This window comes from Anser cygnoides, chromosome 3 (genome assembly GCF_040182565.1).
Source record: "Anser cygnoides isolate HZ-2024a breed goose chromosome 3, Taihu_goose_T2T_genome, whole genome shotgun sequence".
NCBI classification, from domain to species: Eukaryota; Metazoa; Chordata; class Aves; order Anseriformes; family Anatidae; genus Anser; species Anser cygnoides.
Window position 1 is genome coordinate 88,969,511 of NC_089875.1, and position 26,981 is coordinate 88,996,491.

Here is a 26,981-nt window from a genome sequence, read left to right on the forward strand (position 1 = left end):
ATAACTTTTTTTTTTTTTAACCCCCAAAGACACACCCTGTTCAAACAAAGCATTTCTTGCAGCATATAAACTCAAAATATTAAGTGGTTTCATTAGTCACTGATTGTTATGATCTAAAATGAAGGAGATGCAAACAGTAAACAGCACAGCAAACAATAAATGCATTGGTTACAGTAAAACTCTCACGGTAAAGTGATAGTAACAAAGGTTTAAATAAATAGCAATACAAGGAAGAAAATATGTTTTAAAAAATCATCAGAATTGAGACAATGGTAACAACATCAGAAGTTCTTAATATCAGAATGTAATTTTAGAGGAACACTCAAAGAGTAAAGATAAAACCTTTTCTAGAGTAGCTTTAAGCACCACATATATCTGATAAAAAGGCAGCAGGCAGTTCTAGCACTGAATCCTTCTCATACCTTAACTTACCCTTACCTTATACTTTATATTTTTAAAGACAAAACAGTACGAGAGATGCAACTGAGATTTCAACATGGAATGTATTTATTTATTTAAATTTTCAGTACAGTATTAGAAGGTCATTTAAATACTTTAAAAATATTTTTGGGAAAAAAACCAAACAAAAACAGGTTTCTATTACAAAAAGGAAACCGGTCTCATCAGTGGGTGAAAGACCTTATGAACCTTGAGTAGCATTCTCTAGAAAATTCGTATTACTGGTCAGCTAGTCGGGAACGTAGGCTAGCATAGTGATTCTCTTTCTCTCCTTTTATTTCTGGAGTGTTTCATGGAGAAGATCTCAACTACAATGGACAACTACACTGATAGGCAGGAAGAAATGTTTACAAAAAACACACACACAGAACTAAGACAAAGAGTTTAGCTCACCATTTTGCTTCAAAAACATTTTTTTTCTGTGTAATTGTAGATCAGAAGGGCATTAAGATAATACCACAATCCCTGAGATCAGAGATTGATTCCAAATCAACCAACAGTATCACTGACACAGTAGACAAGACAATGGAGAAAATCTGTAAAAGCAGATGAATATTGCCTCACGTAAAAAAAAAAATTGTTCTGAAGTGAACCAAAAATTACTTTTGTTGCACAAAAAGATCAGCAAAACTAAAATCAGATGGTTTTGATATAGAAGAAAAAAGGTATGCTACTGTGCAAACTAAAATACCCTGATTTTTGGAATGTATCTTCTGGTTGCCTCAGGCATACTGCTGGAGCAATGCAGAGAAGTGGGAACATGTCAATTGAAAACATCCAGTCACCAGTTCCTCTTCCACTATTTCACATTTTAATTTCCCTCACAGCTAATATTTGTTATTTAGCTAACAAGAATTCCCACGGAACCCGATCTGAAAAATAAAGTTTCCTTCTGATACCACTCTGTAGCTAATTTACTGTCTCAAAACAGCCTGCATCAAGGAAACACTGGCATAATGAAAGGAACAAACTGGAAAAATTACATTATTGATTTTATTTATTTTAAGTTCCCCGCAGTTATGTTTACATACATATATACACACATACATACTTAAGTATATATATATGTATATACATACACACGTACACAAACACACTCAAGTATGAGGTTCTTTGCTTAGTGTTCCGTCTCATAAGATCTGCTTTACATATATAAACTGAGACCGAACATGGTAAGTCAAGAATTTAAATCCAGGCAGTAATAAATATAGAGTAGGGCTTCTCACCATCAGTTCAGTGATTTTCTTTTCCTTGTATCACATAAATGGCCCAAGCTTTTTGCAGTGCTAAATTTCCGGAGACTGGGATTTCTGAAACCTTCATTCCAATCCACCGACACATTAAACCAGTAACCTAAATTTCATAACAGCACCTTTACACTTGTGGAACATTGTATAGGTCTGCACACAGCTTGCTAGCCAGCAGTATAATGCACTTCTTTCATCTTCCAGGCAAAAATTACTGTTTGGTGAAGAGAGTTTTTTTGGGTAAAATGAAAATCTGTTTTCCAGTTTGCAATCACAAGACCAAAAAGCAGAGTGGGTATGCAGTGGAAGCTCAGATTCCCCGATGTAGCTAATTAATACAGAGTTAACGTACTACTCAACTATCTTTACATGTATTCCAGTAAGGAGTGCATTTAGACAAAGGCATGTAAGCACAATCTATGGTCAGAAAGGATGTATGCATCATGAGTTTTCTCTGTGTACAAACTGTACCTCTTGGAAATTATTAAATATATTTATGCATTTAAAAACTAAAATGTTTAACTTTTCCAAAAAGTTTCAAACATAGTAAAATGAAAGGAAATAATTTTGCAGTGTGAGCAATCTTTGCCAATTTATACATCAAGCCCTCATTTTTAAACCAGGTTGAATAAGTAATTGGACATCAAGTTACCTGCATTTCCAATTCCTATTAGAGAGATAAAATACATAATCAAGTTTAATTTGTTGAAATAATGGCCAGCATGCTGAAACAATCACTTAAGTGAACAAGATGCACCTTAAAACTGTAGGAAATTAATAATTCCTATCCACAAAATCTCTCATTGCTTGATTAAGGAACTGTTAACAAGCTAGGAGACTTGACAGAGGAGATTAAGATAAGATTAGTGCCTGAATCACTACAATATTCCAGAATACAAAAAACTGTACCTAATTCAGCAGCACATGGCATTTAAACGATGCATTATGTTATTGGACCAAATTTTTATACAGTCTAACAAAAGGTACAGACCTTGCGCATCTCATTACAGTTAAAATATACAGGACATCTGAGGATCAAGTCTCAATGTTTAATTAAGTTATATCACCACCCAAAAGCTGAACATATTTCCCTTATGCTATCCTTAATCTTATATGCCTCCAGATATAAATCTTGGACTATTTTGCATACGATATTTAAATTACACTACATGGCTAAGTGCATTGTCCAATGGACAAATTTCCTAATACAAATTTGGTCAGAAAAATAAAAGTCTAAAGGAGACTTGTACTTAAAAAAAAAGTAAGAAAGAAAGGGAAAAGAAACTGAGAGAAGTGGTATAAGCCCTAATGAGCAGCACATTCTTTGTGTACAGTATTACAGAATATTGACATATACAAATGCTCTTCTCAGAACATACAGAAAAACATTTCTCTTAAACCAAGACAGAGAGTGCATTAAGTAGGAATTTATGAGTCTCAAGTGTAGGAGGATTTCCCAACAGTTTCAGCAGAAGTCAGTAAATACAGACACTAACCAGTTTTCAAATCAGGACATAAAATGTCTCAGATTATATAAAAGAATACTCCAACTTCTCCGGAACAGAAGTCAAAGCTAAGGCCTCACAATTCCAGTTATGAGATACAGCATATCCTCTTTAGTAACCCACCACTTAAAACCAACTATTTAGTGTTTTGAAGAAGAGATTTTATCAAAAGGTGGTTGCAATGCAGTTCTTTGTACTATGTACTCAAGTACAGATAGATTACTTAAAAGTGTTAAGAGTAGTAACAGAAACTGTTAAAGAAAATGCAATGTATAAACAAAATGCAACAAACTACACTGACTGAAAATTCTTCAGGGTCCTCATACCTAGTAAGGCTCTCTACCCAAATTAAACATCATACATTACAAATTAACAAACCACATGATTAATAAAATCTGTTCACTTTATATTAAACATCTCTAATATGATTATAGAATGTTTACGTCCTCTGCTGCATAGAGGAACTCTTCCCTTTGTATCACGGGCAAGGGTTCTCATCTCAAATACCACTGTGCAAAATGACCACTTATTTCAATAGGTTCTGCAGCATAGCTGTAGCATACGTAGGACGAGCTTGTCTGCTTGCAATTGCATTTTGAAGATACTGGATACCTCCACAGCGCTCCCAAATTTCTTCAAACTGTCTCGGCAAAATTTCAGCACCTCGTTTTCGAGTTAAGCCAGTCTCTTCAAGATTAAGCTCGCACATATCCATATCATCCTTACCTGAAATTATACAGGGAAAAAGAAAAACCTTTGTAAAGCTTTTACATCATTCAAAGGTTCCATTAGCAAAGATTAGATCTTTGTTAATTAGATTTCCTCTCTCAAGCTCTGGCTTGTTGATAGACTTCAGAGCTTATGAGGGAAGAAGTCTTCAGAAGGCTTTCTATGCACAGGGTAGAAAATCAGTATCAGAATAAACTAGTATCAGATGCTGAAACAGACAAGATTTAAAAAGTGTTAAAAAGCAAGCAAGAAGGAACAAAAGGGAAGGTGCCAGAAAGATCAGCATCTCAATATATTCTCCTGAAATCCACCACTGAATCTATTTTAGACATATATACAGTTTTACAGTCAACCACTGTTATATTTTTTCAGACGTAGCAACGTGACTAAGAACTTGAGACTTTTGATCAAATCACCAGTACACCTAATCTGTCAGCCTCCCATGCTAAACAAACTGATGTTTACTAAACTGTATTTCCCACATGGAATCCAATGAAACGAAGAGCACAGTTCTCTCACTGTATTTCAATCTTAACTTTTAATAGGTGATCTATTGAATGTGTTATTCATGACAGCTATGCTACTTTTAGCTAGGGGCTTAGACACTGAACAAACAGAAGCTGGTATAATTAATTCTATTAAAAGTAATTAGAAAACTAAGGAACTTTGGTTGCTAGTAAAGCATCACTCTGTGAAGCTATACAAATGTATTGCAGAATTCTCATCAGTTCTCAAATTAAAGACAAAAACTCAAAACACTGAACTATAAACAGTGCATTTCCCCAGTACTTCTTCCCCTTTTCATTATCCACCAGAAAAGGAGGATACTAGAAAGCCAACCATATCCTGAGCTGCATCAACAGAAGTGAGACCAGAAGGCTGAGGGAAGTGGTTCTCCCCCTCTACTCTGCTCTCAGGAGACCCCACCTGGAGTGTTGCATTCAGCCCTGGGGCCATAAGAAAGACATGGATGTACTGGAGCGAGCCCTGAGAAGGGCCACAAGGATGATCAGCGGGCTGGAACACCTCTCCTATGAAGACAGGCTGAGAAAGTTGGGGTTGTTCAGTCTGAAGAAGAGAAGGCTCTAGGGAGACCTTAAGAGAAGGCTCTAGGGAGGCCTTAAGAGAAGGCTCTAGGGAGGCCTTCCAATACTTAGAGGGCCTACAGGAAAGATGGGGAGGGACTCTTTGTCAGGGAGTGTAGTGATAGGACAAGGGGGAATGCCTTTAAATTAAAAGAGGGTACATTTAGATTAGATATCCAGAAGAAATGCTTCACTATGAGGGTGGTGAGGCACTGGCACAGGTTGCCCAGAGAAGTGGATACCCCATCCCTGGAGGTGCTCAAGGCCAGGCTGGATGGGGCTTTGGGCAACCTGGTCTGGTGGGAGGTGTCCCTGCCTATGGCAGGTGGGCTGGAACTAGGTGGTCGTAAGGTCCCTTCCAACCCCAACCATTCTATGATACATTTCATTAGCAGATAAATCTTTACCTATCCATTGCCACATGTAGTTTTTATTTAAAACATTTAAGATTAAAAAGTCATTCTTCCATATTAGGCAGCATAAAAATTGTAAAAGCACCAGTTTGATACCAGCACTGTAATACAGATAGGCAAAACATCACATGCACAAATTGTTTTGATACTAACTGCTGTAATTTTTCAAAGCTAACTAAAAACCAGTCCAATGGTGAGTTTAAGTTTCTCAGTTAAGATCTGACCATGTTTTGATGCTGTCTCTAGTTCTGTGAATAATCTGAAAACAGTTAATAATGAAACCATTTACATGTGGATTCCCAAGTAGGATTCTCTGTCCATGACTTCCTAGATTAAAGTACATGCAAAAGTAAAACACGTGACTAGTTACACCTCCAAATGATGTTCCATGACATCTGGCCACCATCAACAGCAGTTCCAAATGCTCAAATTCTGCCTAGACATGAACTGCTGATGAAAGAAGAGGACAGAACTTGAGAAATTTGTATCATTAGCCTCCTTTCTAAAAGGAAGTCATCAGCTCTGAACCCTCCCAACATCCAAGTTCTGCTTTCAATACCAACCAGCTACAAGGAGAATGGGTGCCTTGTCAGGATGAAGTTCCATTTGTCGAGCAATCCATGGCCCATCAAAATGTGCATACCACCAACCCTTCTTCTTGTTCTGGGGGTCTTTGTATTGGTCCATGGGACGAATGAAGGGAATGCGGAAGTAACGCTGTTGTCTGTTTATTTCAATCTCCTGCTGCCTGGCTTGTAGCTGGGTTGTCAGGTTCTGTTGAGCTATTACACAACAAAACAAATAAAAAACAAAAACAAAAAATACATATTATGATTTGCTTGATTGATCGCCAAACTAAAAACAACAAATAAAAAAACACAACTGGGAGACTCTAAATACAAGGCTCATCAAGCCCAAATATATTGTAATCTCATATAATGTGTGTGCTACAACACTGGTGAGAAAAGGTTTATGTTAACTATTGTACCTATATGTAATTCATCAATGGTCAATGGCATCCCTAAAGTAAGTTTAGACGGAAGCAAATAAAATATCACAATTTGCTTTAAATTAGTATTTTAAGTATAACTTTCTATATAAAATTTCTTACCAACCAGAAGTATTAATCAGTAACTGCTCCAGTTTAGTCTCTTTGTAAAACAAGGTCACTGTGCAAAGCAGCATTTTCAGTTACAGTAATACAAAGCACCACACAGAGATTTTTCTTTTGACAAACAAGGATATGCAATACTGTTAGAAATCACTAACTTGTTAATAAAAACGTTGACAAATAACTGCTTACTACAAAACAACCTTCAAAAATAACTGTCTGCCTAAATTGTTGCGCACTAAACTCCAGCATTAGAACTACTTTCTGGCCACTTTCTTTTTCAAAGTATTTATATTGGACCATTGAAGTCAATTGACCAAACTTCTCCAGGAGACAGAGTTATATGAAACCTCTTAAAGTTTCATATAAATGTTTTTGATGATCACTTCTCACGTGCATTTTTTTGACTCCCTTGGAGTCCCACACATTTATTTCAGACTTTGGAGAAGCACCTTCTTTTGAATAAAGACAAATACTCTCATCAGCTCATCAACTTTCTTACTGTTATATATATATATGCAGTATTATAATCAGTTTTAAATAGTAAATGTTCTTACAAACAAGATCCCTTCTTTTAATAACTGTCTCGTACTAAAAGTTATTGGTCTTGTTTTAGTGTTTTAAAATGAGTAACCTGTTTAAGAAATTCTGAATGTCAACCTATACCATCTCTAAAAAAGAACATCAGTATTACAAGTTTGGTGCTTCAGCATAAAGGGAATTATTAAAAGTGAGTTCCTTTTTTGTGCATTGTCCATAAAGAAACAAACCTAATCGTTAAGCTAAGATTTAATGGATGAAAAATGACAATCACTTCTAATAATTTATTTTTACAGTTATGAACAAGACTAATGGACTACAAATGTACCCTGAAACTAGTTCTACTCATATTCAAGCAAAAATAGTATTTTAAATGTGAAGAGTGGGATCTTGAAAAAAGATGTATTTTATAGATCATGTCTCCAACTTTTTTGTCCCATGTCCACATTCACAAAAACAACAAAAACAAAACAGATGAACACGACATTTATACATCAGATCTGATAAAGCATGTGTTTCATACTAAAATATAGCCTACAGTTCACAGGACATTACTTCTGTGATCTGCAAATCGTCTGAGCATCTATCAGAGCCAATCAATGCTTTAGTATTGTCAAACGCTTTTTGTACTGTATTGGCAGCTGCTAAGACTTATTTCTAAGCCTATGCATACCTAAATCCAAGAGGAAATCTAGAGGATGGGAATGCTAAGCAGCCAATACAGCATCTAATTTTCAACACTACTGAAAGTTGCTATTTACTCAAAAGAAACCACCACCTGAATGTTAGTTTGTCTGCTAGGAGAAGAGCTGTTAAGTTGATTCCACAGTTTTGCTACAACAACAACAAAAAAAACCCACATACTGACATTAAAACACGGTATTTAGAAGAAATACAATTTTGGAAGGGGAGGGAGATTACCCCTTCAAATAATCTACATCAAAAAAATTATTTTATTCACCCTTCCCATGATGGCTCAAAGGGGAAGGAGCTCATGAAAATAAACAGTAATGTACATTAATAAATTAGCAGAGTGACATATAATAACCTTTGATTGAATAAAATTGCAAAATAGTAAAATAGTATTTTATTTGAACATTAAATTCTACGTACACGTGTAGCTAAACAGTGGATTAAATAGAATTAGTACAGAGCTCCTGAGTGTTCCTAATCTTCAAAGTTAGCTTAAATAACCGTCTCCCCACTTACTTGAGTTGTTCAAAAATGGTGCAAAATCTGTAAACAAATATTACATATTGAACAAAGAATAAAAGTGCTGATCTTTTTTTAAGTTACAATTGCTTTACCTTGTTTTTCACCAATGCTGATGATAGACAAATAGAAATTCTGGTTAGAAAGAGAGACATAGGTGTTGAGCTAATTATTTCTATTCATTTCCTGCTCACTGACATAAATAAAATGTCTCCTTTTCTCAACTTTTACAGATTCCCAATTGCTTCTAGTTTTCTCTGGATTTGATTATGAAACTGATTACTTTGCAATACCTGTTTCAAAATCTCAATTGTACACATGCTAAGTACAGACTGAAACAAGTGTCTTCATCATTATTGTGGTACTTTTAATTTTTCATATTTGTTATCAAAAAAATCTTTAATTCCCAGACCTCTGTTAATATCAAAACTGCCTAGTCTAATAATAGCACACAAACCTGTTTAAATCCTGTACTGCATGTATGACTTTAATCAAAGGATAACTCTAAAATTATATGACATAAGTGAAAAGATGGAAAGAGAAAACATCATCATTTGAAGCACATATCCACTGACACCTAGAAGACTTTTAGCTTACGCATCTAAGAGATCAGAGTTCCTTCCCACTACCTTCTTGGATAATTACAGTACATAGATGTGAAATGCTCATATAGCATAATTATTTGCAATAAAAATAATTACTTCTGACATTATCAAGAATATCTGAAGTTTCAGTGACTTTCTTATGAACTGCTATATTCTAAATTCTCTTCAGAAATATGAAGCCATATTTCAAGTTAAAAGAAAAAAAAGCACTCAAAAATACTGAAGAGAATGCTGCAAATTTCTCATTTTAGCTAAATGTGATGAGAATATGAATATTCTAAGCTTTACTTGCAGAAATCCAAAGATTTTCTGCTCTTTAGTATTTCCCATCAGCAATAAAATACATGAATATTTATTTTAGCTATTTAGCTCCAAACAAAATTTGCAAGCTCTAATTCAAAACAACTTACTACTTTGCAGAAATGCTTGAAATGCCTTTTCACGCTGTTTTATTCATAAGCTTTCTTAAGCACTGAAAGCAACATCACAAGGCATGGCCACAAGACCCCAGTCTTTGATGAGTTTTTTTCCAGGAGTCCAGATCTCCCCCGCCCATATATCTGAATGAAAGATCCCTGAAAAGCTCAAATTCTCAGGTACTGCTCAAGCAATGCCTAACTCAGTAAATAAATCAACAGAAAGAAGACACCTTTGTATAACAACTGACACTGAGAAAAAGTAGGGCACTTGGGATCTACTTTTCCAATGTCCAAGGTCTGTGCCCTAAACCCAGGCTAATGGGACGTTGGTGGAAACATTCTGTCCCCATCTGCCCTTTCCTCTGCCTCTTCCCATTGCAGCCAGGACCAGAGGACAGGAAGAGAAGTCTGATTTATTGTATCAGTTTGCTGTGATTCTGTTCATCTCGTAGACTCTTGTTATAGCAGATGAACACTGGACTTAAAAACAAAACAAACAAAACCACCACTACCACCAAATCTACATACCTCCAGAAACTGGGCACCTCATTTTCAGGTTTGGCAGTGGTAACACAGTAACTCCTACACCTTCTCATTGAATTTAAATGCCAGTCACTGATTTTCATTAGTGCACTGCTTTGGCAATAAGCACCCATCTGTGAAATCAGCTGAATAACAATCTAATATGAAAGCAGACACTGCAAAATTTGTAATCCCATAATCAAAAATTGAGGTATCATCACTCATAGAATTCAGAAAAGGAAAAAGTAACCTGAAATATATAAGGCAACTTAAATGAGGAAATGATTAACTCTCTTTAAAAGCATCTGCACCTACCTATCTGTATCTTAAGAAAGGGTAAAGGCAAGAGAAACCACCTAAGGCTTTTTGTTTTGTCTGGACCCCAAATGTTTTTCCTAGCACCAAAAAAAGCATACCCAGTTCTCTGGACTATTTGTGAGAACTGTTTAGAATCTCTATTCCACTCTTAGTGACAGTTCGGTGTGGAGAATTACACCTAACAGTTCTCTTGCAATATTTTAATTACAGAGGTCAGAACTAGTATGAACAATCTTAGAAAGTCTCAGAAGTCTCAAAATGCAAACCAAGGCTTTATAAATAGAAAACAAGTCTTAGTCTTAGTCTTAACCAGCACAGCACTGAACATGTAATAAAAACGCCTGTAAATGCACTACCAAATCAGGAATCATTTTATATTTCTAACAAATGTGAGTTGGTATGAAAAAAAAAAGCTTTAGGAAGAACTATTTGGCGTATCTATTGTGAACATATTCTGCTTTCTGCAAAGTATTTGCCAGTTCCAATCTTTTCAAAATATTTACCTTAATTCAATATGAAAATTCTCTTGAAAAAACAATTTCCTTCAACGTAACAACAAATTTTGTTCTAGAAATGTTTTCTCTGGAATACTTTCATCAAAATTATCATAAACATGAAATTCTCTCTCCTCACCATAGTCTGTGACTGATTTGGGAGCACGTTGTTCTGTTTCTGCGTTGCGTTTCTTGTTCTTGGATTTCCAAGCATGATACACCTTTAGCCTTCTATGAAACTCTTCTCTGCAAGCTGCTAGTAGTTCAATATCTGTCTCAAAAATAAGAAAAGAAGGGAGGAGTGAGAAAATCAGAAGGATGACTTATGATATGTCATTTATATTTATGTTTTTCTGTATTGATATGTGCATCAGGTTGTAACATTAGTATGTTAAATCAGCAGGAAATTGAAATTTTGTAACTGAGCAGAAGTTCTTTGAAGAAGGAGTTAAAAAGAATAAAGTACTTTCAAAGACAACTAAAAGCTTGTATATGTTCTGTTGATTTGGTATTTTGATTTGTTCTTTAACAGTTGTACAACCTCCGTTGTAATTCAACAGAACTACACAAAAATGCTTTTGGGGACTGTGTGCTTGTTTTTAAGGTGCAGACAAAAATCTTTCCCAATGTCTACAGCTTCCTCAGGAGGGGAGTGAAGGAGCAGGTGCTGAACTCTTCTCTCTGTAACACTTTTCATATAACTAGAGCTTGACTTCTTTCTCTCTGAAATAAGAAAACAAAACTTACCACAGGATGTATTAATGGTGTCACGAAGCTCTGCATATTTCCATTTACTTAGATCATGCTTCTTAGTACCAGCAGCAGCTTTTGTAGCTTGAACTTGAGGACCTCTACAATTGTTTAAAAAATAATATGTATTAAAATATATATGTATTTCTTAAGGGACAGGTAAGGAATAGGGATTTTTGCAACAGGAGGAACAGATCTTCCGATCAACACTGCAGCACACTTAACACAACGAAAACGAAGAGCAGAAGGGCTGAATTCAAAGGCAAAATAACAAATTACTTCAAGATGCTCCCATGATTAAGAAAAAAAGGAAACTATCTTTTAAGTCCAAAATCTTTCTAAATGAATAATCTGATGGGCTGCTTAGAGACAAAAGGAATTGCCATGAATATTGAGTGCTTATGTGTAAGAAGACACATACTCGATGTATCTGTGTGTACCTCACCCCACTTTTTTCTTGGTACTAGTCAATACGCAGAACAGACAACGAGTGGCCATACACATTTTCAGTTCCATTAGAAAAACAGACAAGAAGGGAAAAATATTTCTGAAGGGCGAAAAGGTGTTTCTTCTCCTATTTAAAAGCTGAACAAAATCTTTTTTTCAACACTAGAGAAAATATTCCATGCTTCTGACAAAAGTCTAATTTGAGAGAAGAAATCAATCTAACTCTACATTAATTTTATAGTGGCTATCTGAGAACAGCAATAGCTAGTCTGGAGAAAAAAGTCATTATTACGGAAGATAACAAGGAACAAAAATCACTTTTAGAAGTGAAAAACAAAAATCACACTGACCAGTACTAAAAGACCCAACCAGAAACAGTTCTTTTCAAAGGCTTTTATCATGTAAGTAGTGTGCAATAAAGTCAACAGCATATGAGAAACTATTACTAAAATCTCCAACTTCTTTAACAGTATGAATAAGTTGTTATATTGTATATTTTCCTTTTTAGTTACGAGAATATAAATATATTTTCTATGACAGTTTTCTCTGGATAGATACAGCATTTCTGAAAGCAGCGATAAAAATAAATTGCATTTGTTAAATTTGATAGAATAAAAACAATCTGCTTAGCCAAATGTTCTTAATAGCAACTGCACCATCTCTTCCAGTGTAATTAAAACTACAGAATCTTACTGTTTATTGCAGCCTCAGTTTAATTACTCTTCCTCATGTTACTAATCTGAGTCAACACACAGCTTCCAGTTACGGTACATGAGAAGTCTGCTAAAAAATTACCTCTGCCTTTTGACCAGTACTAAGTACTAATGGAAAGTAACTCTTCATCACTCTTAGCACTATTCATGACAAGTTTAAAAAAAAAAATCATTAAACAGAGAATTCAATTCAAAATATTAATTTTAACATTTTGTTATCAATAGAATGCCGGTAGGACATTAAAGGATTGCTACTAAACGTAATTTCCGCTATCTGGTGTCTAACCTTGCTGAACTTTAATTTGACAAATCCGGAGGATTTTCCTTATTTAGCAACACTACCTACCACTCTAAGAGTTTGCTACAAAATTTAGAGCTGCAAAACAAGGCCGTAAGACCTCTGGTTAAAGTAGTAATCTTTAAGAATGCTAATCCAATTGAACGGCTTAGCTTTTCCATTACGGTGCTACTCTGAAGAGTATCATCCTTGACAGTCACTCTTCACTACTCAATTTGACAATGTTATGCATCATAAACGGTATTTTCAGACTTAAAAAACAAACTAACAAAAAAGGTCTCAAGTCAAAAGTTTCAAGTATATGAATAGTGAAAAAAAAAATGTCAAACAAGCATACAGAAAGAAGTACTGCATTTTTAGTTCAACCATAACAAACAGCTTCTGATTTTAGTCAAAGTTTTGTGGGTTTTGCATATTAAGACTTGGCCATTGTCATTGGAACTACGTCAATATATGTAGTACAATCTGTCCGTCTAGATTCACAGACTAACAATTATAAACAGCATTGTTTACTTCTATTTTTAAAATACCTCTGCAAGTAGCAAGTTTAGGCAACAGCTGTGTTCACAATTATCAACACTATGACTAGACATCAATCACGTAACACCAACCATATTCAGACCATACAGCGTAGTGCCATATTTTACAAGATTCATTTTTAAAAACTTCAAATAGTTTAAATTCTGAGGTAAAACTTCAGACAATGAATGTCAAAAGGTTGTCTTTGCCCTCAGGTGGCACCCAAACACCTAATTACTCACTGGTATGGAGGACACTATAACCATTTCTTTCAACAGAAAATATATTTGAACATAAACAATTATGAGACTGTTACAGTAGAATTGTATTCAGTCTAACCCTGCTTCTCCCTTACTTAATCCTTCTGCACTGTACGCAAAATCTTTCATTATTTCACACAAGTAATCTCAGAAGAGGATTTTGTTTACATGCCTTGAGAGGGTTTTTAATATGCTTTTAAACAAGGCAATTTTCAAAACTTTTTATTTGAATGGAAATAGTGGATGAAGAGTGAAATATTTTCTTATTAAACAAACAGTTACATTAACATTAAATAATTTAATTAACTCTCTTGAATTTGTAGGAATTCTTCTTCCAAAGATGTGGAGCCCAGTTTTCTATTATCATTTGGTGAAAAGAGGAGAAACCTAGATGAATGTTATCTATCAAAATTACACAAAATACCAAGGTAGAGAAACTGTTCTTACTGGATTTAAGTAATCAATTAAACTAGCAAAAAATATTTACTGTAAAATCAGATGATGACTGGTAATAAAAAAGTTGTTGAAAAAGGAAATTTATCTGAAATAGATCATTTACTTATCTGCTCAGCACTTAAAAAACAGAGCCCCCCTTTTTTTTTTTTTCCAACCCATTTTATGTGTGATTTCTTTACAGGAAATGATTGATTCCTTCAATATTGTTGTCTCACCTACCTAGACAATATTTCTGACATTTCGTTGGCCATTTGTTCCCTATAAAAAAATTGATATGTAAGCATAAAACAAACATATTAAAATAAAAACAGCCTTTATAACTGTGATAGTCTCTTGCCAATCGAATACAAATTCAAGTACAGAAAATAAACAGCTATTGATTTTTTAAAAGTATCCATCCCAATATTTACATCGACATGATTCTTTGTTAAGATCAAATTAATCATATAAGGCAGTGAAAAATTGATGGTATGTGAAAAATTTTACACTAATTATAACCATCTTTAAATAGATAGTATTAGATGTATTAGGATATTAATTTATTAGACATAAGCACAGCAGGGTATATAGAGTATTATAAATTGATTTAAAGTTTACAGATGGGGTATTAGTAAATAAGAGGACAGAACAAATTTTCTTTGAATTAATTAATATTACATTTTTTCTATTAGAGTATTCAAATGGAAAAAAGGTGCCATACGCAGTCATTTGAGGCTTTGTTCCATTGGCTCTGCAAACAGAAAATATTTATGTTAGGTAGACTATTTCCTTAGTTATCTTTCTAATAGTCTGAAGCAGGAAAAGGTGGATCATATTAAATTTTCTTCCTCTCTAAAAATTTATTATCTCTTTTTAAAAAAACTATTGTTTTAAGAAGTTAATTTGGAAAAAAAAAAATACAAGTGAAAATCTGAAAACATTCCTATTTTCCTTTAAAAAAATCTTTCCAAATCAAAGATTTAGAGACATATTATTGATATGTTTTATGCTTGGATAAGCACATCACAAGAAGTAACAACAGTCCTCATTCATTTAGCTGTTCTAAGAACAGGACAGATAGCTTCTTCATGCAAGCTGTGAAAAGGCATTGCATCTAAATGCCATAGTGAAGACACACACACACACCTACAAAAGTGCCAGTATCAAATATGCTACAAAGCAGAACTTGGATTATTCTTACACAGCTAAGAAGAAATCTCATTTGGACAGAAAAGTCTCTACTACTTTCTTCTAGATTTAAATCTTAGCTTATTTAAGAAAGGATTTACATCGCTATGTTAATTTGTTCAGACCATTCACTTTCTGATCATTCAGAAGAGCCTTCATTCTCTGACCACTACACAGCAGAGAGAAACTTACAGTTATAGCTATCAGGATGGTTACCTTATCATCCATTTCTGGATTTCACAAGACAAATACCAGGACCAACTGTGAGCAGCAGGAAACACTGAGCTTCACTAACCTAGAAAAGTTATTGAGTTCTCTGACCCCTTCTTGTCTAAATCCTCCCTTCTTCCATTTTTGAGGGAAATTTGTCAGGTGATACCACTACATGACTTTGGATTTACCTTCAAAGTACTATATTGCACCAAAATCCAAACAGGGAAAGCAAGAAGATATCCAGAATGCTGCCTGTGAAGCAATTAATTTGGACATTCAACTGAGCATATTAAAATCATACCTGAGCCAATACGATAGCGATTGTATAAAAACTGAGGGCACAAACACAGTAATCTGAGTTGAAGTGTCTACAAATTAATATTCCACATGACAAAAAAATTACCTACCTATGGCACACAGGCACAAAGTTACTAAAAGCATACACCAAAACTAAATTTGAGTAGCAAAGAGAACACTTCTGGGAGCTTGAAATTCCACAAAAACACTTGAGATTTTCTTATACAATCTTCTTTCAACTACAAACTAATGAAAACTCACATCACTAGGCCAGTGACATGATCATGTCCTACATACTATTTGACCAGTAAGTACTATTTTCATTGGACATTTATGCCAAATTCTCACCATAACTTACCCCAATACTGCTGTGTTCTTGATAAAGAAAAAGAAAGCCAACCCTGGCTAATGTGCAGACCCTTTAGAAAGTACCCTGGCTGGGTAGCAAAGCTTTGCTAAATATTGTCTCTGTCTTGTTCTTATCTGAACTGGGTAATCTGAAATTAGAACTATTCCTAGCAAAAGAAAGAAAAAAACACCTATTTTTAATGAACTGGTAATTGCTGAGATGTCACTCAAATATATCTTTTTATGTTAGCTCTTTCGGAGAACTACATAGAGAGCACATCTTAAAGATACTTTCTGGGGAAGAAACAAACCCACACAGTTAGAAAATACACCAACTACATGTACACTTGCTGGCTATAAAACTTCTTTAGAGGAGAAGAGAGCTACTGCTTTGCAGGCAGTGTGGATCTGTACAGCAAAAGCAGGCACTTCTACAACACACAAAAAAATCAAATAAAACAAAAGTTTAAGACATTTAATTTTCAAACCCATCCATGTTAAATACATTAATTCTGTGGCAATGAACGCACGGACTCTTGATGCAAGTTGAAATCGAAGAAAAAACCTTTTCTTGTCTCTACTTCCGCTCTTTTATACCCGTCCCGAGATAGCACAATACCATGGCAACTTCCTAGCGACAGAATACAGCCTACCTGCACTTTGGTACTCCCTCCCTACCCAAGGTTAAGCAATCACACAGTAGCACTTATATTACAAAAACAACATCTCGGTGCTTTCCCAAGTTCTTCCTAAGGTTCTTTCCCAAGTTCTTCCTTCTGCCGACCAAAGCAATAAGCCTCTGGTGGCTATCCAAGTTCATGTATACTTCTGGCCCCACATGATTCATTCTAAAAAAACCTTACCAGTCAGGACACGGAAATAATTTATGTCTGCCTTCAAGGAGGTCTTCTTGTTCAAACAAAACAAAGCACAATAAAACACACAAATTCATAATACACTATTGAAACCATAAAGTATAAAAAAGGGTACATTTTATTACTACTTACCACTGAAGAAATTCCATTCCCTACTTTAAGCCAGTCATAAAAATCATAACCTAAAATGGTTGCCATCCTTGCCAGAACTCAGAAAAGAGAACTGCAGTCATATTCACAAACGCTTACTAAATTACTGATGTAGCAAGACATAAAATGACGATACTATTTAATTAATAGAAAAATACATAAAACAAACAAGAGTTTAGTTTTCACAAAGGGGTGAGAGAAAAAAAAGAGAGAAATTTAAGCTTTTAACTCCATACCTGCTCAATCCTACATCAAGCTTTGTCTCTTCACTGCTGAGTTCTGCTCCAGTCTGGGCAATTCTCATTGCAAGTTCACGATCACGACGTTCCTGTTCAAGAACTGCCTGGTGCTGGGTTTCCTCTTCTTGCTCTCTAGCTAGCTGAGCCTCAATTTCAGCCTGTATCATAAAAACGTGTAAAAAAATGCATTTAACTTTAATCTATAAAAAAAAATAGTACATCATAAGCAAAAATTAGCAAAAAATACACTAGTATATTTCTAGCTTTTTAAAATATATTTTATTATAAAATATAGACTTAAAGTTTGCCTACCATCATTAAAACTCTGATGACACAGAGCAATATGATTATTCTCCACAGCACTAACACAATACTCCCTTGATATTCTGCACTTAGCATTACAAGATTTTACAAAAGGCACTGCTTTGTACTTAGGTTTGTTGTGCATTTTGAAAGGGGATGAAGATGAACACTGAAGTCTTCTGTGAACCTGATCTGGGTTTGAATTGAAATGCATTTCAAAATTTCTACTTACTGCAACAGAAAAATAATCCAAATATAATGCCTCTGCAGAACAAAGCAACTGCAACTGCAGCTTACCATCACTATTTAACAATGGGTCTTACAAACACAGTAAGAAAAATGTGACCATTCAGTTCGAACTTCTGAAAGTCATATATGCCAACTCTTTGCACTGCCTTTCTTGGTGTCCAAAAGCCAACACAGGAGACAAAGTCACTTCCCACTTGTCATCATGAATTTGCACCAGTGTGTAAGACCAGAGTGCAACACCAGTGACTTTTCCCTATGCAGATTATCTGACAGTGACTACCACCAGAAAGAAAGATAACAAGTAATTAACTACGTAGAAGAAAGAAGTGCCCTACTGGATTATGTATGTTGCTTTGTATCCAAATGCAGCAAGTGTTTTTAAGTAAAAGTGTAAATTACATTCTGCACTGCAGATCTTCACATCTCAGAAACACAGATAAATACTATCCCCAGAGATGCTCCCAATCCTGGCAGACCATGTTTTAAAAGGTTCTGACACACGTCCAGTTTGCTTCCTGAGTGGACACCATTTAATATATTTAAACGATCCCTGAATGGAAACTTATCCTACCAGCTTCTCCCAAAACACTAGGCACATCTGCAATGGTCTCCAAGCAATGATTCGGAGACTAGTCAAATAGCAGCTTACTCTTTCTACGTTTAACTTCTGTAAGCCAGAATTGCTTACTATTCTAGTACAGGTGATAGACAACAACTCTGGAAAGATCCTTTTTTCATCAGTTAGGCTCTAATCTTGGCATTAGTTCCAGGTACTTGCTTATCAGGAATAATGGTGAGGTGATAGAAAAAGGCATGCAGAAACAAGGAGGAAAATCAGTGTTAGACTAACTCTAAGGATAACAAAATATAGAAAAGGAGAAAAATTCCATTTCTGATTAACCACAGAAAGGACTTTAGAAGTCTGTAATCATTAGAGACGGACAAGCATGCTGCCTTGTGCTTATGGCAACAGCCCCTAAAGGGAAGCTTTTTGTTTCTGAAACTCCTCTTTACCCAGGTCACACAGAGAATCTCCGAGACAACAGGAAAAACAGATCTGGGTCCTAACACAAATCAGAGAGCTCATGGTGGAATCAGTAAGAAGCATCAGAAATCAAGGCAGAGGGAGAAGGAGTAGGGTTTGAACTTCATGTATTCTACACAAATGTAGTTAAGGGGGCTACTTGTAGCCTCTCAATATTACCAATATTCTGAAAATGTTTACAAGTAAGCTGATACCTGACATGGCCTGAGTCCACACATGACTTTTCAAAAAAAAAAAAAAGTGCCCCAAACTTGCCACTGCTTCTTGTACTTTCTCTGGATACCACTAAGAGTCTGCCTCTGTCTTGTCTGCTTTACTCTTCCCCGGGCAGGTATTTATACACACAGAAAAGTGTATAATTATTTTTTATTACTATTAAGTGCATATTTATGCCAGGGGTACAGCCCAAATGACAGCTAGACACTGTGCTGCTAATCACAGCGCTTTTGAGCCTGGCAGTCCCCACCAGTTTTCAGGCTACCTCACTGTCCACTTATCTAGCTCATCCATCATCTGTTTGTCTAGGAAGATGCTTATGTGAACAGTGTTGAAAGCATTGCTAAAACTGTTATAATTCCTGAAGGCTAGTCTTATTAATAAAAGCAAAGAATCATTGTTACTTTTCTATTTACTTTTATTTTCTTCATTATTAAAACTGTAAGATGCTAAAAAAAAATTATGGCATCTCATTCTGCTCTCTATTCCCATTCAGTTACGTCAACAAACACTATCAGAAGAATTTTTAGAAATATTAATACTTTTAAATATTATCTTTTTGGTCCTTTCTGTCTTATGTCTCGGATAAAATATACATTCTTAAATCAAAAATCTCTCCAGCTTCTGTTGACAACAGAAGCTTCTTTATGCCTCTCATTCACATGCACATTCCTTCCTACCTGAAAACTGAATTTACCTTATGCATCTTTTCCTCCTTCTGTAGTTGTAATTCCATAATAGCACTAATTCTAGACAGATTATATTAAGTGTGCCTAATGTAATACTGCTGTATAATTTTGAGACTCATTTATAAGCCATTAGACTCCGTGGAGGTCCTACACTGTGAGAAAGATTTTAAAAACAACAAAACGAAACAAACAACAACAAAAACACAGCTAAAACATTACCTGAATACGCTTTTCTTCCTCTTCCCTCTTTTTCCTTTCTTCCTCTTCTTGTTTTCTCTTTGCTTCAATCTCAGATTTACTATTACAAAAGAGGAAGAGGAAATGAAAATTTTTGGTGACTTATTGCAAAGCAAGTAAACAAGAGATATGAAATCATCCTCCATAAAATTAAGTGGTAATCCAAGAGTCTGTATAGTTCTGATGACAAGATCCTGTTAGTAAAGTCAAGGGCCTTTCTAAATCCATTTTTATTCCCAGCTGCATCATAAAATATCTTTCATCTTCTATTCTGATTACACCTAAATTAGAAATTGTCATCAGGGGAAAGGAAGTATTTTAACAGTGGATAGCACACCGCAAGTTCAATCCAAGTGACTCTCTTTAAGCACAGGGTTATTAAAAGTAACCTCATTAAAGTGCCTTCTCTATTTTCTTCTCATTCTAAGACCGGCAATTTGTTTGACACTTACAGACGCCTTTCTTCTTCTTCCTTCCTTCGGCGCTGCTCTTCTTCCTCACGTCTCTTTCGTTCTTTTTCCATTTCCTCTTGGATGCGTCGTAGTCTCTCTGCTTCCTCTTCTTGCTGTTTCTTCTTTTGCAGTGCACTCAGAAGCTGCTCTGAGCTTCTAACTAGAGCATCGTATTCTTTCATGATCTGTTCTCTAGTCATCATAGTGGTCTGCAAAATGATATAACAAGAGGGGATAATATTCCTTTACATTTGTAATTCGCTTTTTTAAAATGTGTATTTGAAAAATCTATTTGAGAACTGAAAGCACTGAGCACTGTAATTAAATTATACTTATATTAGATTATACTTCAGAACTGGGGAGCTTGAACATGCCTTCCTTCCTAAAATCCTCTGGATCCATTATTCTCCTCTCTCTTATAAAACTGTAGGAAGTAGTCTCCATTTTATCACTGAAACTACACATAATTTTTCTTTAAAACATGCCTTCATTTCTGAAACCCCCCAGTTATGCCACAGAAATGAATCCTTACCATCCTAAGATGAAAACTGAGAGCCTACTAGGTACATTTTGTGTCATGTTCTTAGCTTCTATAGGGGTTATTTACAGCTCTGCCTTTTATGTCACAGCACAGTTTTACATGTCTTAACATGGAGCATATTATAAGTAACAGATTAAAAAAAGGTCTCATTAGCAAATAACGCGCTGAAAGAAAAAATAACGCAATTGCCTTCACTACGTGTTTTCAAATTTCATTGATACCAACAATTTAATTAATTTGAATTTTACAATTTACAATGATGTATACCACTAAAACTGTGACACGGGGTGTCTCCTCACCTTTTATAAGGGTGTATCATGATGATAATCAAGTTGTATAATTTTTATTAGAAAAAAAGAAGTATAGGTTGACAGGCTAACTCTATTACTGCTCCAACCGTGATTTTAAACAACAAAATCTTAATACAGGACACTTAGAAGACTATTAACATGGTATGAAACACAGAACTCAACATTTTTTTTTCCCCTAACATTGATAAATTCCAGTGAGCTTTCATTTTGTCTGTGTGCTTTTCTTGTAAGAGACTCAGAACTACAGGCCTTGATACAAATTCAACAACTGATTTCCCTTCATGATCAGGACTGAAAAACACCTTCATAACTGGAATATCAATCTCCTCTGTGATAAATGCTTGTAAGTTTCAGCCCTGATTAATAATAAAAGCAACAAGCAACTGACTAGCAACACCCATCTCATAAGATCAAGACACATTTTTGCTTTAAACTCTCTAGTGCCAATTTTGGAACACAGACAATAATTCCAAAATCCAGATTTACTTCAGCTACATTCACAAATAATTTCGAACAGGACATAGTAGTGTCCACTGCCTCTGAAAAATGAGATTTCTATATTTAAATGTTTTCCTATAAAAAAGAAAATACTTTGACCTTCTACTTTAGATTAACACTTTAAAAGATTCCAGTAGAAAGAAACTATTTTTCTCATACCTTAATTTTGTTCATTGAAGCATCAATAGAATATTCCAGCTCCTTGATCTGCTTGCTTGTTTCTGCTTTTCCCTCCTTCAGAGCACTTACTACTTCATTGAACTTATCAAGTCTCTTTTTCAGTGTACGCACCTTTATCAGACCATCAATGCTGTGAATTTAAGACATTTTATTTGAGATGTTTTTAAAAGGTGACATATTTAAAACTACAGCTACCATTCACATTAAAGAGGTAGACAGGGGAGACAAACTATGCCTTCAGATAAATCTCACCATCTTTCTGAAATTCAAAAATTATCAACATGAACTAATTGAACAGCCTTTTACTAACAACCACTGTTAATACCAATCATCAGTGACCAGGTCTTTGAGCAAATGGTGACTTAAAATGGAAAAATGGATTTTTATTTTCATAGTCAATGCTTTTGTCTTGGTAACAAATCATTAGAATCACCACCAATTGAAGATTTTGACTGGAGTGATAAATTTGAGATGTGACATTGAAAGACCAATAACAGGACTGAATCAGGTAAAACTTAACTATACAACATGGAATCAGATCATTAGACCCCACAGGAAAAAAAAATATCTGGGGGAAAAAAAAAAAGGAGTCCAGGAAAACTTGCAGCTTCTTAAAGAAGCAATTCTGAAGGCCATACACACAAATTACACACTGCAGACACAGTCTTCCTAAAAAGAAATCACTGAAATCAAAAATGCCAAGGACCAAAATGAAAGATAACTATCAAAAGGATGTAAAATAAATATATGTATAGTCTTATATATATGAATAAGAATCCCAGAATTAGAGACCAGACAGCTGGATCTCTATGAAAGAAAGAAAAAAAAAAAGCGTCAGCAATGCTTAATGACCAGTGGCTTTTCCATCAGTATTCCATGCAGTCAGATTAAAGCTAGTGGAATTACTTGATTTCAAGAGGAGGCAAGACAGACAGAACAAATAATTATTAAGCTAAAGAAGAAAGAGGGCCTTTAATGGAAGGTGTAAATGAGTAAAGGACAAAAATTATTGAGCTTAAATTGCAGTTAGAGACATGACTAAGAATGCCTAATACCTAAGCTATCACTGAAGGATTTTATGAACAAGGAGCTTAACAAACATCTCTTTGGAAATGCTCAGATTTATAGAATCGCCGAACAGTTTGAGTTGGAAGGGACCTGCAAACAAAGCCCACCTAGTTCCAGCCCCCCCTGCCATGGGCAGAGGCACCTCCCACTACATCAGGTTGCTCAAAGCCCCATCCAGCCTGGCCTTGAACACTTCCAGGGACAGGGCATCCACAGCTTCTCTGGGCAACCTGAGCCAGTGCCTCACCACCCTCATCATTAAAAAGGAGAAAAAAAAAATAAAAAAAAAGTATTTCTTATATGTAATATAATTTAGGCTATAGTGTTATTTAGGCTATTCATTCTTGGGAAAGAGAGGTAAAATATGGTACCTCTCAAATCATACCTTTCAATCATATTTAGCACACTTCTATGACTGCAGATACATTTAACTCAGCATAGTACATCTCTTCTTTACATTCACAAGTAAGTATTATAGAAATATCCATTTTCTTCAAGAAAGGAATATCCTCTTACCGTGGTTTGTGTTTTCTCTTGCAAAGCCACATACGAATAGTCTTTTGTATTTTGATGCAGGCACTGGCTCGATATTTTATCTTATTTTTCACTGTAAACACACAAAAGATACTGAGTCTCAATGGTTTAAACAATTTAATATGACTTATATTCCTTACATGCCTGATGGCTACTGTATGTAAATAGCATGCATTGAGAGCTAGATCCACACTAGAAACCAAACAGATAAGATATAAAAGAGAATTGACAATCCTGTGCTAGGCTTAAAGGCTACCCCACAAAACAAGCAGGCAGAATTCAGCACCCAGCACACACACACCAAAAAGAAAAAAAAAATGCAATCAAAACCCCTATCACCACCAATCTCTATTTCACACTGCTTTGTTTCTACTGCAAGCTGGGTAGGCCAAACACTTAGAAACTATATTTTGATAGTGATAGGCACTTATCTGCTTATCAGCAGTAATAACTGGAGTGGAGATGTCTGCCCTGTTACTCATGTCAATGCTTCCAAACATGCAGATTTCATCTGGAGATAACTTCTGTGCAGGCACTTCCCAGGCCTAAATAACTCCATGGTGTCAGCTGAGAGTTGAACTACTGTCTTTTTATGCTGATGTCTCTTCCCCCACAATCCTTGAGCTTGCTAGCTATTTCTGAGCAGGTGTTTACCCAGGCACTGGTAAGCACCCAAACATACAGGAGGCGGGGAGATGCAGTCTGCCACCACTTCACCACCACAAACATCAGCTTTAAGCACTCATATGCGTCCCTAACAAAAGCCGAAGAAATCTCAGCAACCCAGAAAGTAATTACTCAGAGTTCAGTATGGAAGCATCTGCTATACATGCCATTGGCCACATTTCAAGGTGGTAATAAGTGGTTTGCTTTATTTTTTAACAAACATTTAGTTTAATAAAGCATAAAATACATACATTTGATCACTGAGAGTGAACACCATTGAACTTTTTTCCAACGACTGCAGATAAGCCAGTGATTCACTCGTTTAACTAGCTCTGCTAAGTGATCCGGATCAGACTTCATTATCTGGTCAAACTCTGCAAACTAAATGCAAAACCAGATTTACAAATGAGGAGAACAGAGTGTTAGACTATATTCCTATTTAAGAGCATGTCGAGTTAAAAAAACAAAAAAGTTAAATATTATTAATGTAAACTATGTCACCATTATACTGGCTTTCAATTAATTCCAGTGAGCATGTACATCTGGGACATTTGATGATAACAAGAATGACTACAGTTTTATTTTTAAATTGATGTGCAACACTTAGCATTTTGCATAATCCAACCATTTATTAAACACTAAAAATGCGTTGCCAAAATTTTTCAGAATTATTTGTTTCTCCACTTCCTGAATACTCGCTCTGATCTACAATTTCATGACACTTCTAATTCTGTATCTAGGGGAAAATAAAAACCCGAAAACCCCTCTCAATTTTTAATCTTCCTATAAGAAATCCAATTAAAAGCAGTCTTGTCTGAAAATCCTGCACTTCTACTTTTTGATAATTATATGTTCTTCAATGACTACAATAATTTTCCTTCCTAGTCACAACAGCTCCCTACTTCTTTCTCTGCATAGCAGCAGCAATGCTCAGAATCAGAGAAAGAGATTTCAGCTACAACTAGAGTTTAGTAGAAAATTATTTATTTGCTCTGACTTGCTCTTCTTAATATTTGACAAAATAGTCTGAAGTGACTGGTACAACATCTGGGCAATTTGTGGAACACGATCATTGCTTCAGGAATACAGCAGCATTAGCAACAATACTATGAAATCAATTTTATCAATGTCAGCATTGATTTCTTTTTTCCCCACAGATTATGAACAGTGTTTATGAAAAACCCTGGGCAACCTTACTGAAGTTGGTCACATTTTCAACAGGGTGTTGAACAAAGCTCCTTCAAAGGGACCTTCCAACCCAAATTATTCTATGATTCATATTCATGTAGTTCAAGAAACATTACCTTGCCGGGTCTGAAAAACACCTTGGTTAACCCAAATTTGTAATCAACTTCATTCAGTCCCAAAGCTTTAAACAGTGCCTGAAACACAGAAAACAGGTTGATATTTTTCCCCCTTCAAAATAAAACAACAATAATACATTTTCAGATTTCTTTCTTACCTTGCAAAAGAGTCTAGGATCCAGTCGTGCCAATTTTTCAGGCAAGTATTTCTTGTACATGTTATACAGTTCATGAAATGAAGCTCGCGAAGGGAAACCACCTTGCATCAAGTCCAGAACAGACACCATTCCTAAATTCATAGAAAGACATGCACAAAAGGTGGAATCAGCAAAATGCAAATAAAGCAGTGATTTTTATGATAACTTAATGGCATACGCCTCACAGACATTGTTCAGAGGCCAAACCACAAATTTCAGCTGGGGCTTGATTTAGCCTCTAAAATTTCTTGATCATGTGATCATTCACAAAAAGTTAATACCAAACAGATGAGAAGAACTTATACAATCTTCTCCCTATCTGAGACAAAAGTAACATCTAGTCATGCAGAGCATTTTTTTTTCCTTGTCATTCTTTCTTTTTAGAAGAGTTGACATTTTGTAATTCATTTTTAAAGAAACAAACAACGTCCAGCCAGGCTTTTATTTTTAGCATGCAAAAGATATTTGTGAGTTGTGGTACAGATGCAGGGTAAAATGCAAATGCAGTGCTAGAACATTTTGTGTTCTTGCAGCACTAGGCATCAGCAGATAAGATCTAATGCTGTTACTATATTTTAGCTGTAACTAGGGCATCATTGAAGCACAGACACAAAGTCAGGAAAAGGTTCGAATTACTTCAAGACTCTGCCAGATTTTGCCCACTGCTTTACATAATCCTACAACACATTTTCCATATAAGTTTAAAAGCTTACTTAGAAGTTTACCTGTAACTTGTGGCCGTTGTCTTTATAGAATGTCTTTTATAGCACTGCATCTCACTGCTACTTTCTAAACTTTACATGACTTTTTTTTTCTTTTTTTTTTTTTTACTAGATTAAGCTTCATTTACTGCAGCTAAAGTAAGCACACATGGAAAAGTGAGCTTGTAAGACTATTGTAAAACACTGCAATTGTTATGGTATGAAAAAAGTTTAGTTTTTTATTTTTGCTTCTCTGACATGCTATTAACCTGAAGAAATCCACTGCTAAATATTCTTAATGGAATTCTAATTGCTGAGAAGTTATTAAGGTTTTGCAATGGTAACATAACATGAAACACAGGTGGGCTTGTTAAAACACCAGCTCCAGAACATAGAAAT

General features: G+C 35.3%; 1 protein-coding gene across 10 annotated transcripts in view; it reads right to left on the reverse strand.

Annotated features, from left to right (window-relative positions):
* Nucleotides 1-484: 484 nt before the first annotated feature.
* MYO6 (myosin VI) overlaps nucleotides 485-26,981 on the reverse strand; it is a 106,451-nt gene continuing 79,954 nt past the window's right edge. For 7 of the 10 annotated variants that reach the window (XM_066994645.1, XM_066994651.1, XM_066994654.1 and 4 more), the window contains exons 21-35: nucleotides 25,843-25,973; nucleotides 25,685-25,762; nucleotides 24,632-24,761; nucleotides 23,697-23,787; nucleotides 22,092-22,242; nucleotides 20,583-20,791; nucleotides 20,113-20,191; nucleotides 17,389-17,549; nucleotides 14,803-14,832; nucleotides 14,322-14,360; nucleotides 11,407-11,510; nucleotides 10,799-10,930; nucleotides 8,299-8,325; nucleotides 6,002-6,220; nucleotides 485-3,937 (exon numbers count right to left, since the gene is read on the reverse strand). In XM_066994645.1, coding sequence (XP_066850746.1) covers nucleotides 3,738-3,937; nucleotides 6,002-6,220; nucleotides 8,299-8,325; nucleotides 10,799-10,930; nucleotides 11,407-11,510; nucleotides 14,322-14,360; nucleotides 14,803-14,832; nucleotides 17,389-17,549; nucleotides 20,113-20,191; nucleotides 20,583-20,791; nucleotides 22,092-22,242; nucleotides 23,697-23,787; nucleotides 24,632-24,761; nucleotides 25,685-25,762; nucleotides 25,843-25,973 — 1,781 coding nt within the window. In that variant the 3' untranslated portion in view covers nucleotides 485-3,737. The remainder of the gene's footprint in view (nucleotides 3,938-6,001; nucleotides 6,221-8,298; nucleotides 8,326-10,798; nucleotides 10,931-11,406; nucleotides 11,511-14,321; nucleotides 14,361-14,802; nucleotides 14,833-17,388; nucleotides 17,550-20,112; nucleotides 20,192-20,582; nucleotides 20,792-22,091; nucleotides 22,243-23,696; nucleotides 23,788-24,631; nucleotides 24,762-25,684; nucleotides 25,763-25,842; nucleotides 25,974-26,981) is intronic. The other 3 variants (XM_066994646.1, XM_066994647.1, XM_066994648.1) reach the window with 3 other exon arrangements.